Raw genomic sequence first — 15221 nt, forward strand, 5'->3', positions numbered from 1 at the left:
CAGCCACTAGTGATTTTCCTATAGCTCAGATCTGATCATGTTACCACATCCCCCCACTCAATATATTCAAGTTCCTATTGCGTCTAAGAGCAAATACAAAATTCTCTGTTGAGAATGACCTAGTCCTCTTTAAACATTTTACCCCACCTGACCCACCTTATCCTGATCTAGTGACACTGGCCTCCTGGCTACTGTAGGATGATGATCCACCTCTCAATTTAGAGGACTTTCTTTGACTGTCCCCCATACCTGGAATGCTCTCCCTTCTCAGCTTTGATTCCTGACTGCAAATCCCAACTAAAGTCTCACCTTTTGAAGGAAGCCCTCCCAACCCTGCATATTTGCCATGCCTTACTGAGATTATATTTCACGTACAGCTTGCTTTGGGTATTGCATGTTTGTTTCCCCATCCCATCCCTTATATTGTAAGCTCAAGGGAAGGGACTGTCTTTTTGCCTCTTTTTGTATCCCCAGTGCTTAGCACAGAGTCTAACGCTTAGATGCTTTATTAAATGTGTATTGATGACTGATTAGATAGCTCTAATATTTAATATTTTATACCTACATGTGTGCAATTATATATCATTTATAATAAATAATATAAAGCTTTAAGATTAAAAATAAGGTTAATGAAGTTCCATTTTGAATCTGTTGTTTTTCAAATGGCTGCAGCATTTTCAGCAGGAGATATCCAACAGGCAATGGTTGATCCAACTGCAGCATAAGAAAGACATTAGGGATAGATTTCTATATCACATATTATCATTTTGCCCTATTGCATTCCATTTTATTTTTTAATGTTATTTTATTGTTTCCAATTACATGCAAAGAGTTTTTAACATTCATCTTTTTGTAAGGTCTTGAGTTCCACTTTCTCTAGAAAGGTCTAAAGTTCCCTTCCCATGACAGTGAATAATCTGATACAGGTTGTACACATACAATCCTGTTTAACGCATTTCCATATTAGGCATGTTGTGAAAGAACCAGAACTAAAAGGAAAAAAACCATGAGAAAGAAAGAAAAACATGAAAGAAGTTTTAAAAACATAGTATGCTTGTCTTCAGATTTCACAGTATTTTCTCTGAACTTGGATGGCATTTTCCATCTTAAGTCTTTTAGAATTGTTCTTGATCACTGAACTGCAGAGAGGTGTTGAGTCCATTAGAGGTGATCATTACACATTGTTGCTGTTAATGTGTATAATCACACATATCATATTAGCTGCATAAAGATGAGACAGCTCAAAGAAGCTGCACAATCTTTGAGATAGGGACATAAGGAGAAAAAAAGAAGAGGGCCTTAGGAGACAATCATGATTAGATGCAGAACACTGAGGAGTAATGAGAAAAAGAAACTAAAATCCGGGAGGAAGAGAGGTTACAGGAAGAAGTAGTGCTTGACAATCTCAAATAGACATTATTTAACAATATCAATGCTGCTAAAAGGTTAAAAAAAGATAAAAACAGAGTAGGAGACGATTTGGCAGTTAGGAAATCACTGGTAACCTTGAAGAGAGCAGTTTCAGTTGAGTTGTGAGGTTGGAAGCCAAACTGCAAGGGGTTGAGAAATTAGTGGGAGGAGAGGCAGGGGAGGAAAGCTCAGAGATATATGATGAGGGCGTGGTGGGAACAGCAGAGGTTTTGTTGTTACTGTTTTATTGTGGTCTTGAAAGAATTGGGAAAATCTGGATTTGTGTCTGTTGGTAATAGGAAAGGAAACAGCTAGTAAATAGGAGATAGAAGATTAGAGAAATAAAACCTAGGGTACAAGGTGCTTGAGGATACAGGAGGGTATATAGAGTCAAAGGAACACAAAGAGGGGAAGATAATGGAGCAAAGGAGAGAATGAAAAATTATGTCGAGGGATTTTGAAATTTTAACCAGAGGAGAAAGTGCAAGGCAGAAGGATCCTATTTGCTCAATAAAATGGATGAAAGGCCCTCTGCTGAGAGAAGGAATGGAGTGAAAACATATGGAATAGCCAGAGAAAGGGGACAGAGATATAGAAAACAATTAGGGAAGATTAAAAGGATTATGGAAAACACTTAGGAGTCTATTTGCCAAGGCAGACTCCGAAACTTTTTGAAAACAATTAGGTTTTTTGTTTGTTTTTGTTTTTTGCAAGGCAAATGGAGTTAAGTGGCTTGCCCAAGGAGGCCACACAGCTAGGTAATTATTAAGTGTCTGAGACCAAATTTGAACCCAGGTACTCCTGACTCCAGGGCTGGTGCTTTATCCACTGCCACCTAGCCACCCCCTGAAAACAATTACAAAACACTTCTCACACAAATAAAATCAGATTTAAGTAACTGGGCAAACATCAACTGCTCATGGATAGGTTGAGTTAATATAATAAAAATGATAATTCTACCAAAACTAAACTACCAGTTTAGTGTCCTACCAATCACAATTCCAAAAAGTTACTTTAATGAGTTAGAAAAAGTTGTAAGTAAATTCATATGAAGAAATAAGTCAAGAATTTCCAGGGATTTAATGAAAAAAAAGTGCAAAAGAAGATGGCTTATCTAAAATTATATTATAAAGCATCAGTCATCAAAACTGTCTGGTATTCACTACTGGGTCTATACCCTGAAGAGATGATGAAAAAGGGTAAAAACATCACTTATACAAAAATATTCATAGCAGCCCTGTTTGTGGTGGCAAAGAATTGGAAATTAAGTAAATATCCTTCGATGGAGGAATGGCTTAGCAAAGTGTGGCATATGTATTTCATGGAACACTATTGTTCTATTAGAAACCAGGAGGGCTGGGAATTCAGGGAAGCCTGGAGGGATTTGCATGAACTGATGTTGAGTGAGATGAGCAGAACCAGAAAAACATCGTGCACCCTAACAGCAACATGGGGGTGATGATCAAACTTGATGGACTCGCTCATTCCATCAGTGCAACAATCAAGGACAATTTGGGGCCGCCTGCCATGGAGAATACCGTCTGTATCCAGAGAAAGAATTGTGGAGTTTGAACAAGCAGTGGTTGATCCAACTGCAGCATAATAAAGATATTAGGGATACATTTCTATATCACAAATTACCATTTTTCTCTAATACATTCCATTTTTAATGTTATTTTATTGTTTCCAATTACATGCAAAGTTTTTAACATTCATCTTTTTGTAAAGTTTTGTGTTTGATATCTTATTGTATGATTTTGCTACCTCTTATACTTTGTTTCTTCCTTGAGGATATAATTTCTCTCTCATCACATTCAATTGGATCAATGTATACCAGGGAAACAATGGGAAATTGCCTTCTGTGGGGGGGGTGGGGGGGAGGGAAGTAAAATTAGGGGAAAAATTGTAAAATTCAAAATCTTTAAGTACAAAAAAAAAGAAAATGAAGGGCAAACAAAAAAAAAAAGGTTACGACAGCTAGATGGGCCTGGAGTTTGAAAAGACCTGAGTTTAAATTTGAACTCAGACCTGGGCAAGTCACCTAACCTGGTTTGCCTCAGTTTCCTCATCTGTAAAATGAGTTGGAGAAGGAAATTTGCAAACCCAGTCAGTATCTTTGCCAAGGGAAAAAAAAAACCCAAAACGGTGTCACAAAGAGCCAGATACAACTAAAAACCTAAAAACGACTGAACAACAAAAGCATGACTGTGGGGCCTGCGGGGTCAAAATGGATCCGATACAGATTCACAGCCCGCCTTCCCCCAGATCTGTTCGCCAGCATCCCGAGAGCGGTGAAGGCCGGGGGGCAGAATGAATCCGGGGGAACACTGGCACGGCAAGGGCACCAAGGGGAAAGGGCCCAGGAATTGCAAAGTCGGGGTTGGAGCACAGTTGAATTGCTTTGACCATGGGGTCAGAATAGGGAAGAAGAAAGGCGAGGCCAGAGGAGGCTGACAGCTGGAGCGGGGCATTTACCATAAGCGCCACCTTTCCCTCGCCCCGCTCCCTTCACCGCGGCCAACCGGACGGCATCTCCCCCATCCAAGCCCCCCGGGCTAAGCACCGCCAGCAAGCGACACCTGCGGGGCAGAGAGGGGCTGGAGGTTTGCGGAGTGCTTTCCATGATGCTTCACTCGAGGCTCACAGCAGCCCTCTGAGACGCGCCGCTGCCGTCCGCATTAAGAAGAGTTAGGCGGCCAACAGAGAACTGAAGTGACGTGTCCAGGATGGCACACTTAGTGGGAAGCAGGACTTGGGCCGGCGGGACTCTGCCTACGGCCATCTTCTTCCTCGGGAGCTCCTTGCCCGCAGGGAAAGCCGGGTCAACCCACCAGGCTCCCAAGGGGCCAATAAGCGCGCACTGCGTCCCACTCCGACAGGCCGGACCAATCCGATGGCACCTCGCACCCTGACGGCGTGTGGGTGGGGGAGATACGCCGAGCACGCTAGGAGCCGGCGCCGAGGGACCAATCCCGGGGCGGAGTGTCCCACCCTAGAGGCTCGCCAGCCAATGGACAGAGGTGATGATCCGAACCTCCCCCCCCGTCCGGACCAATCCCAAGGCAGAGCTTTGTGGGCGGTTACTTTACCCTACAGTCGCCACAGTTAAAAGGATCCCGGAAAGCCGCCTCGCTTACGGCCGCCTTTGCGGGGGCTACGCGAGGTCGGCCGTGGGCGGGGGGAGGACCTCTGGAAGCCGCTCGCTTCCCGTCGGCGAGGCTGGGTGCGAGGAGCGCGAGCTTCGCGCATGCGTGCGCCCCCCCCGCACCTGCGCGGTGACGCAGGCAGCGTGCCGGGAGGCCCCACCCCGCTCCGCCCTTATAGCCACGGCCTCAAAGCGCGCGCGCCATTGTGTGGCTGGGATTCGGCCGCCGTTGTTGCTCCGTCCCCCGGCCGCATCCTCCTGTTCTCCTCTCCTCCTCTCTCTTTCTCTCTCTCTCTCTCTCCCCTTCTCTCTCCTTCCCTTCCTCACCGCCTCCCCCCGGCCGCCTCCTCCCCTCCCCCCGCCCACCAGCGGAGATGCCGCGCGTCTACATCGGGCGCCTCAGCTACCACGTCCGCGAGAAAGACATCCAGCGCTTCTTCAGCGGCTACGGGCGCCTGCTGGAAGTGGACCTGAAAAACGGGTGAGCGCGCGGCCCGGGCGGCCCGGCGCTCGCGGCGCCTCTCGGGGCGAGGCGGGGCGGAGTGCCGGGGGGTGGCGAGGAGCGTCCGCGCCGCCGCGTGGCGGAGCTCGCTCTCAAGATGGCGGCCGCCCGGCTGACAGGGGGCGGGGCCGCACGCGCGCGCGAGGGGCCTGACGGCCGCCGGGCCTCCCCGCCCCCTTCCCTCGGCCCAGGTACGGCTTTGTGGAGTTCGAGGACTCCCGCGACGCCGACGACGCCGTTTACGAGCTGAACGGCAAGGACCTGTGCGGAGAGCGCGTGATCGTGGAGCACGCCCGGGGCCCCCGGCGGGACCGCGACGGCTATAGCTACGGCAGCCGCAGTGAGTCCAGTTCCGCGCGTGCCGCGACGCCTCGGGGGAAGGCGGCCGGGCCGGGGCGGGGGGCAGGCAGGCAGGCAGCGTAGCGAGGGGCGGCCCGCGGGGGCTCCCCCTGGCGGGGAGGGCGGGCGTGCGGCCCGCCCGGAGCACCGCCCTCCCAGCCCCGGGAGCCCCGGGCCGGCGGCCGGGGGGTGGGGGGGTGCCCGCGGCTCCCGGGGGGTGGCGCCCCCGCAGAGGGGCGCCCCCTGCGTGTCTCCAGGCAGCCGGGCTCCGGGGCGGAGCGGTGGGCTGGGGGGCGGCGGCCCTGGGCAGGCGCGGAGGCTGCTCCGGCGGACAGCCCGCGAGCGGCTCCTCTGGAGCCCGTACTCAGAGCAGGAGGCAGAGCTAGTGGCGCGCTGTGACGGAGTGTGGTTGGGGCATGTCGGGGGAGGGGGCGTTGTTGCTACTGGATTGAAATGTTAAATGTTGAAATTGTTGCATGTTGAATTCAAACTTTTTAACAAGTCCTTGATGTTTCAATTTGAAAGTGACCAATGGGGCTGAGGCTGTGTCCACTGAGGCTAAGATGACTGCCTTTCCTGATTGGCCTTGGCTTTTCCATACATTGTGTGACCCTTGCCCTATGACCCTTTGGCTGACCTTACCGGAAGCCATGACGACAGCAGCCTTTTGCCATTAGACGCAGGGTGATGGTGAGGATTCCAAGGGTTAGACAAAACTGGTTAATCTGAACTAGGTGACTGTTACCTTGCGTGTTTTGTGGCCAAACCACCACCAAAAACCTCACACTGTGATGTAAGTACTTAGTGTAACTAGTAAACATTTTTGTAAAATGTAGAAATGCATGTAATCAGTTAAGTTTTATATTTTACAATGTTCTGTAAAATAAAACTTAGCGAGGTAAATTGAATAAAGGAGCAGTCACTTTCTAACAGATTGTAGGAGAAATTTAGTAGGATTTTAGTTTATTTGACTTGCCCTTAATATAATGTATGGCAAATCACATATGTGTTGGAGGTTTAGCAAGATAAAAACAAAAGTCCTACTCCAGTAAATAAATTACTTTGTTTGTACTAACTTTCAAAACATTTTGTGCTTTTAGCATTATGAAGCATCTAACTATTCCTTTATGTGATAAAGGTGGTGGAGGAGGAGGATACAGCAGTCGCAGAGCCACTGGCAGAGATAAATATGGACCACCTGTTCGAACAGAATACAGACTGATTGTAGAAAATCTTTCTAGTCGTTGCAGTTGGCAGGATTTAAAGGTATTTTTAGTTTCTTTTTAGGTTTTTTTTTTGTCAAGGGGGAAGTGGCTTGCCCAAGGCCCCACAGCTAGGTAATTATTAGTATTATTATTATTAAGTGTCTGAAGCTGGATTTGAACTTGGGTACTCCTCACTGCCGGGCTGGGGCTCTATCCACTGTGCCACCTAGCCCCCACCCCCCCAGTTGTAGTTAGTTTTCCAAGGTATTCCTAGTTATATATCTTAGAAAGTGTTCTGGTGAAAGTATTTTTGTGTCTTGGAATAATTACTTTTTAAATTTAAGCAATTGTGTATTAGATTTCGAGAACTAACTAGACTGCTCTGGTTACATAGGATTTCATGAGACAAGCTGGAGAAGTTACATATGCAGATGCTCACAAAGAACGAACAAACGAAGGTGTAATTGAATTTCGTTCCTATTCTGATATGAAGCGTGCTTTAGATAAATTGGATGGCACAGAAATAAATGGAAGAAATATAAGGCTTATTGAAGATAAGCCACGGACAAGCCATAGAAGGTCCTATTCTGGAAGTAGATCTAGGTAATTTAAACCTTTGGTTACTATTAAGACCGACTTTCTTGTGTAGCCAATTAGTATTTCACATACTCTTGTAGAAAGTGCCGCTAGTGTTTGGAGTCAGAATTAAGGTTCTTAGTTTGTGTCATAACAAAGAAGAGTGCCAAAAATTTCAGGTAATTTGCTTTATATCATGTGACTTGGTGATTAGTTAGATTTTAGAGCAGGGATTGTTGGTAGTCAAGTTACTAGATTTACTAGAAATAATTCTCAATATAGCTTGAATGCCAATTAAATAAAATCTTTAGCCAGAGTTTCATTTTATAAATGAATAGAAAAAGCATTTATTTGTTAATTTTTGTAAGTGTGTGAAAGGGAGGTGGTGATGCAAAGAGAAAAACAATACAGTCCTTGCTTTCTATTTCTAGGTCCCGGTCTAGGCGAAGATCTAGAAGTAGGAGTCGCAGAAGCAGCCGAAGTAGATCCCGTAGTGCCTCAAAAAGTCGCTCAAGGTAAGGGAGTGTATTTTGTTGTTTGGTTGATAGGTTTTTTTGAAGTCCTGGCCTCTTTAAGGTATGGTCATTAGACATTGTACATGATAAATTTTTGTAATTTATCTCTTTTCAAGATCCAAATCTAGGTCTCGAAGCAAAGACCATTCACGTTCCAGATCTAAAGGCAGGAAGTCTAGATCAAAGAGCAAATCTAAGGCCAAGTCTGATCGAGGATCTCGATCTCGTAGCAGATCCAAGGCCAAGTCGGAGAAGTCACACAGTAGGTCCAGGTCTCCATCTCCCAAAGAAAATGGAAAAGGAGAGACAAAGTCAAAATCAAGATCAAGAAGCCAGTCTCACTCTAATTCACCACAACCTCCACCACCATCAAAGGCTCGTTCTGAGTCTCCTCCAGTCAAAAGGTCTACATCAGTATCTCATTCTAGATCTCGATCACGGTCAAGATCTAGTTCAAGAGATTAAAAGTCCTGAACTCCTTTGCACACTTTATGGAACACTTTCTTACTTGCCAGGCAATTATTCTGTGATGTTAGTACTTCCAATGTTGGCCTTTTCTCAGGAGAAAACCTGAAGATAGAGGCATAAAGGTTTGATTTGGAAGCAAAATTAATGGGGAAGAAATGAGGCTCTAGAAGAAATGGTGACACAAAGCAAGCAGAGAAACCCCCCCTTTTGTAGAAATTAAGCTCTTTGATTTTATAGTATTTCAGCAGTAATAACTTTTGTAGAGATTAGGCTTACTTATGATTTTTAGCATTTCAGCAGGATCTGCTGTTGAATGAAGTTTTCTTTTTAAAGTATTAAACTCTCAAAAACGCTTTAAACTTTTAAAGCATTGGAGAGGACTCAGTTTGGTGTTTTTTTAATTATGTTCAAGTTACAAATAATCCTGAGTTATATTAAAGGTTTGCTACCAAGGGAATGAAAGCCACAGGTCAATATTAAATGGCTTTTGAGCAGTTTTGTCTCTTTTTTTTTTTTTTTTGGAAAAATACAAACTGTATTGTGTATGGTTAAGTGTAAAATTAGGCAAACCTCAAATCAGCAATAAATTCAATTTGGTATACCATTGTATTTCCATGTTATTAATTAAAATTTGCTAAAGTAAATCTTCTCCCACCCCCTACTTTTTTTTCCCCACATTAGAAACTAAAGGTCTTTGTAGTCATTTAGGTAATGCAGGAAATGTGGCAAAGTTGAAATGTTCTACCTTGAGGTTTGCTAGTGCCCCAGGTAAATGACTTTGCAAATATTTTTGGATGATTGTCTTAATTACTACCATTTTCTGGTGGTCAGTGTCATTAACATCAAATATTTGGTTGTAGGATTTGCAACTTGAACAAGGAGCAGCAGCTATTCCTTAGTCTTCCATTGTATTCAGATTAGATTATATTTTCAAAATTAATTACTTTTATAATCCGAATTAGAAAATGCTATTTACCAAGTTGGTGGACTGGGACTTAGACCTATTGTTTCCTTACTAGATGCTGAAACAGTCTGTTGATATAAGGAGGCAGTTTAGTATTAGACACTTTTCCTTGAACACTAAAGTGACAATGTATGGAATTCACCAGCCAAGTCTTCCTTAGTAAAGAAGCTGGCTGTCTCTGCTTAGCCATGCTGCCTCTAATTATATTAAGTTAAAAAATAAAATCTCACCCAGTTATCTCCTTTTAGTTAAGAGAATTTAATAATGTGTGATTAGAATGTTCTTATTAAATTTATATAATGTAGTTGAGTTTTTTAAATCAGTGGTAATTCTAAACCTCTGTTTTCCTCATAAACTTAAATTTCACTCCTAATAACATGAAACTTGAATTCACATTCATGATAACTACATTTAGATTAATTTGGAGTATATACATGTGTATGATCTAAGTTCTTAAATGCCTACAAGTACTTGACCTGGGGCAAAGACAAGATATTGGGAGTTAGGCAGATACCTGTTACCTGAGTGAGGGAGAATTAGCAATTTCCAGAATATATAAATTGAAAATTTTTATTACCTTGACACTTATAAATGAGGCCTTCCCTCAGCCATAGTCACAAGTCAGCAAAATATTGGTCTCATGGCTTAGAAGTGTTCATAAAAGCAAAGATTCACAGTAGTGCAGTGAATGAAGCTTTTAAATATTAGGGCTGAGATTTTTATTTGATTTACTGTTAAAATTTTTACAAAGTAGGAAGATAGCATTCTAACTTAGACTGGCAAGATATACAATTGAGGCACTAATTTTACTTCTAGTTGTTCCTTAGATCTAGATTAAGAAAAAATCAATTCTCAGCCTAAAAATTCTAAAATACATTTTTTTTTGTCACTTAGGAATAATTTGTGAGGTTGATGTTAAAAGACCTGACCAAAAAAATTGCCTCAAATTTTGAATTGGAAAAATGAGTATTAGAAACTGAAAGGAGGACTGGTTCAGTTTATCTAAAGATACACACCATCTAGGACTTGGACTTTTGAAACCTAACTTTAGGAGTCTAGTGTCCTTAAAGAATTCTTCATTCTGAAATATCTTAGAGATGGAAATACAGATACAGGTCATTTAACTTGCTGCCAAGATACAACAAGGTGCAAAATTACCGGTGTTTTGCTTTGTGATAGCTAGGTTTTCCTTGTTAAGTTGTAGAAAAAGAGCTGCTTGTTTTAAGTTTTTTTAGATGTTTACTAGAACAGAGAGGATGTTCTTTTTCATTTATAGAAGAGCTAAGTACCATAATATATTAGAGAGTAGTAGCAGTCTATTTTTACTCATGCTAGTGACCAGAAATTAATGGTTGAGTGTACTATCTCTTGGGCACTATGCCAAAATAAAAAAACTATAAAATAGCTCACCTTTGGCCTTTGTGGATTCATTCTTTGAGGAACTTGGTTAGAATTTTTTCCTTCAACCTAAGAGTAGTTTGGAGGGGGGTGAAATTGACTTTTCAAAATTTCCAAGGCAAAGGTGGTCCTTCATTTGGGCTTTTCTCTTTAAAAGTTATACTACAGTATATAGCAATATTAGCATGTTTGGACATTGTTGACTACTGCCTTGGCTATATAGATAATTGTTTAGCTGTATTATTAAATAAAACTTTAAGTAACTACAAAGCCTACTGCATTTCTTGAATTTATCTGGTCACAGTAACATAAACATAACTTATTTAATGGTTCTGATTAGTTTTTTGTTTGTAGTATTTGAAATATTTCTATTTTGTCATATAGTGGTGATAGACAAATCCTCCTTCAGAAATTATTTTAACAGACCCACCTTGTAAACTATATGCTATGAGGCAAAATTTAGAAATCTTGTAAATATTACTGTCAACTGAAAAATGAGGGATTTAAACTAGATGAACTAATAGGTCTGAAAAGGAATACACAATTACACACCTGTTTGCAAAATGCTTACTAAGAATGATGGAATGGACAAGCCAAGACAAGATCCAGTTTCCCATTTCCCTCGTCATGAGTCTGTATTTGCTTCTTTGAGGGACCTGCATTGTTCTTATTTTACCAATTAATCTCTCTTACCCTTAGTTTATTTATCTAAAAAAAAATGGAATTGAACTTGTTTCAGGTGTCAAACCACTGAAAAGTTGCCAAATGCAACTACAACTAAAAATGAAATGGGGAAATTTTTAACAGTAAAATATGCAATAGAGAGAATATATTGTTTTCTAAGTATGTGTCTGAGTCCTCATGTACAGTTTAGTAAGTTAAAGACATTTTTCCAACTACTTGCAGATTGTTTTCAACATTCATTTTTTTGGTAAGATTTTGAGTCATATTTTCTCCAGTCTTTCCCTCCCCCCCAACAGTGAATATCTGATTTAGGTTATCCAGAGCTAAAAAGTCACATTGTATAAGAAATATCAGAACAAAAGTTGGGGGAAAAGCATAAAAATTTTTTAATTGAAAATAGTATGCTTTAGTCGGGGTCCATTGTTCTTTTGACGGGGATATTTTCCATCACATGAACCAAATACATTATATTTTTTTAGATTTTTTTTTTGCAATGCAAATGGGGTTAAGTGGCTTGCCCCAAGGCCACACAGCTAGGTAATTATTAAGTGTCTGAGATGGGATTTGAACCCAGGTACTCCTGACTCCAAGGCTGGTGCTTTATCCACTGTGCCACCTAGCCACCCCAAAATACAATATTCTTCATAAAAACTAATGACCTATTGGTGTTTAGCCAAGACTGACCCTTTTTGAAGTTTTGTTGGCAATGATACTGGAGTGGTTTGTCATTTCCTTCTCCAGTGCATTTTGAAGATGAAAAAACTGAGGTAAGGAAGGTTAAGTGTCTTGCTCATGGTCATACATGTATTGTCTGAGGACATATTTGAACTCTAAAGATGATCTTGGGGCAGTTGACAGTGAATAGAGCACAGGTCTTGAAATAATGAGGACCTGAGTTCAAATGCAGCCTTGGACACTACCTAGCTTGTTAACTTGAACAAGTCACTTAACCCCACTTCCTTGCAAAAAAAAAAAAAGCTGATCCTTTTTCTATGTTCAGCATTCCACACTCGAATGCCACCTAACAGCTTTTTCTCACTTGACAGCAGTAAGGCTATCCTAGTATACTTTTCCATTAATGTATCCCATTATACATGTTGACTTGCATGATAGAAAATACCAAGGTGAGAGGAACAAGAATGATTCTGTGAAGAAATTGGGATGGATTAGCCTCAAGAAAGCAAAGTAATTTGATTTAACCAATATTAAAAATCATAAGAAACCAGGTTCTTGGATTAGCTGTTTCTAGAAAAATATGGTCTCAGTCTGCATATTTGAATCTAGGAAGTGAGTAGCATTCATCAGTTCTTTGAAAGCATCATTGGTCTTAGCAGTGATCAGAGTACTTAAGCCTTTCAAAAAATTTTTTTAATGTTTTTAGTATTTTCAAAATTCCATATAAAGACAATTTTCAATATTCACTTTTATAAGATTTTTTGAGTTGCAAATTTTCTCCCTCTGGCCCCTTTCGAAGACAGCAAGCAATCTGATATAGGTTACACATGTGCATTCATGTAAAATATTTGCATTTTAGTCATTTATAAAGAAACAACCAAAAAACACAAAAAAAGTGAAAATAGTATGCTTTACACTGCATCAGACTCCAGTTCTTTCATTGGATGTGAATAGCATCACAAAATTTTTCCATTACATTCATTTACTTTAATTTGTTCAGTCATCAACCAATTGATGGACATTCCTTGTAGTTCTTTGCCATCACAAGAAGTTACTATAAACATTTTTTAACATATGGATTCTTTATCTCCATTGTTCACTTTTGGATATAGGCCTAGTGGTAATATCAGCAGGTGAAAGGGTTTTCACAGTTTTGTAACTTTAGCAGCAGAGTTCCAACTTTAATGGATAACTGGACTAACAGCTCCACCAGTCTTGTATATCTGAATCTGTTTCCTTTTTTGTCAACTTTACCAGTTTGATAGATGAGGTAAAGGTCACAGAATTGTTTTAGTATGTATGTGTATTAGTGATTTGCAGAATTTTTTTCATATGACTGTTGATGGCTTATGATTTCCTTTGAAAGCTTCTTAAATTGACCATTTGTCATTTTCAGAATGGCTCTTATTCTTATACATTTGAGCAATTTCCTTATAAATCTTGAAAATGAAGTTTTTATCAGAGAAACTTAAAGATTTTTTCCCTCAGTGAACCGTTTCCTTCCTAAGTCTAGATGTTAGATTTTTACGTGTAAAACCTTTTTAACTTTATGTAATCAAAATTGTCCATTTTGTCTTACATGATAGTCGCTATCACTTGTTTAGCCTTGAATTCTTTCCATACCTAGTTATGAAAGGTTATTTCTTTCTTGCCCCATTAATTTACTTATGATGTCACCATTTATGTCTAAATCATATACCCATTTTGATCTTATTCCTTTAAAGGCTGTAAAGTATTGGTCTATAAGTTTCTACCACACTATTTTTCCAGTTTCCCCAATGGTTTTTAGGATCTTTGAGTTTACTGAACAAAACACCACTAAGTATGCAAGCTTATAAATATGTTGTGTTCAATAAATCTAAAAACCTCAGCCATTAAACAGCTTTTTTGTTTTTTTAACAAGTTCCAAATAGATCTTTATTAATATCTTCTGTTTTTTATATAACCTAGCTTTTCTCTTCTCCCTCCTTTCCCCTTTAAAAAAAAATTTTTTTTTAGCCAAACCAGTCAATTTTTGAAAGAAAATCTGACTTTACAAGAAATGATCCATACCTGGAACCCCTACCATTATGAAAATATTTTTGAAAGTCCTTCTGTGCCTATATTCTGTGATGTTTTTAGAAAAAAAAGATTGTTATACTTTGTCAAATACTTTTTCTACAGATATTGAGGTATCATGTAGTTTTAGAATGTTTTAATTTTTAATATGATTAATTATGTTGCTTTTCAAATGTGGAATCATCTTTACATTGCTGCTATAAATCTCATTTGTATCTTTGAATCTTATTGAATCAATGAATTGATTCCTTTCTATAATTCTTGTCTTATCTCACTATATTTTTTTTAGTTTAGTTTTTTGTTGGGTTTTTTTGCAAGGCAAATGGGGTTAAGTGGCTTGCCCAAGGCTACACAGCTAGGTAATTATCAAGTGTCTGAGGGCTGATTTGAACTCAGGTACTCCTGACTCCAAGGCCAGTACTCTATCCACTGAACCACCTAGCCAACCCCTATCTCACTACATTTTGACAGGATTTTGTTTAAAGTGTTTAAGTCAATATTCATTAATGATATTGCTATATAGCCTTCTGTGTTTTATCTTTTTCTGGTTTAGGTATTACAATTATAACTTGTCTCATAAAAGTATTCTGGGAGTGTTTTCTTCAGTTTTTAAGAATAACTTGTGAAGTGTGTGCTAATTTTTCCTTAAAAGATTGATAGAATTCTCTTGTGAATCCATAAAGACTGGGAGATTTTTTTTCTTTAGAAATTCCCTTACTCAGATATATTTCCTTTTCTGATATTGGGTTATATTCAAATTTATCAGTTTTCATAGAACCAACTTTTAGTTTTGTCATTTTTTACTGTTTTATTTATAATTTATCTGTTTCTTTTCTAATTTTTGCTATTTCCTATTTTGGGTTGTTTTTTTGTTGATTTGCTGATTTTTTAAAATATGTATTCAATTCATTAATCCTCTCTTTATTTTGTACATGTATGTTTATGAGGTTGTGATTTTTCCCTGGGATGTGGTTGTGATTTTTCCCTGGGGAACTACTTTAGCTCTATTGCAGAAATTTTGGTATATTGTTTCACTATTGTCATTTTCTTTCATATTATAATAATTCATTGATTCTATGATTTCTTTTATCCACTCATTATTTAGTATGTCATTGCTAAGTCTCCATTTCAGTCTGTATCTTTTGTTTGTGAGCTCTAAAGCAATGACATTTTATTGTGTTATGGTTTGTAAAAGACCAAACTATTCCTGCTTTTTTCATCTCCTGTCACTATTGTGTTATACTGTCCTTGTCTTCTTATAGCTCATTTAATATTTCCTTCA

At 40.0% G+C, this 15221-nt stretch overlaps 1 protein-coding gene across 1 annotated transcript; it reads left to right on the forward strand.

The window, feature by feature from the left end:
- The first annotated feature begins 4714 nt into the window (after positions 1-4714).
- Positions 4715-10793, forward strand: SRSF6 (serine and arginine rich splicing factor 6). The gene is made up of 6 exons (XM_074212170.1): positions 4715-5036; positions 5249-5397; positions 6535-6662; positions 6996-7204; positions 7609-7692; positions 7809-10793. The coding sequence occupies exons 1-6, from the start codon at positions 4930-4932 to the stop codon at positions 8155-8157; spliced, it is 1026 nt and encodes a 341-aa protein (XP_074068271.1). The 5' UTR covers positions 4715-4929; the 3' UTR covers positions 8158-10793.
- The last annotated feature ends 4428 nt before the right edge of the window (positions 10794-15221 follow it).

The sequence above is a fragment of the Macrotis lagotis genome, chromosome 1 (genome assembly GCF_037893015.1).
Source record: "Macrotis lagotis isolate mMagLag1 chromosome 1, bilby.v1.9.chrom.fasta, whole genome shotgun sequence".
NCBI lineage: Eukaryota > Metazoa > Chordata > Mammalia > Peramelemorphia > Peramelidae > Macrotis > Macrotis lagotis.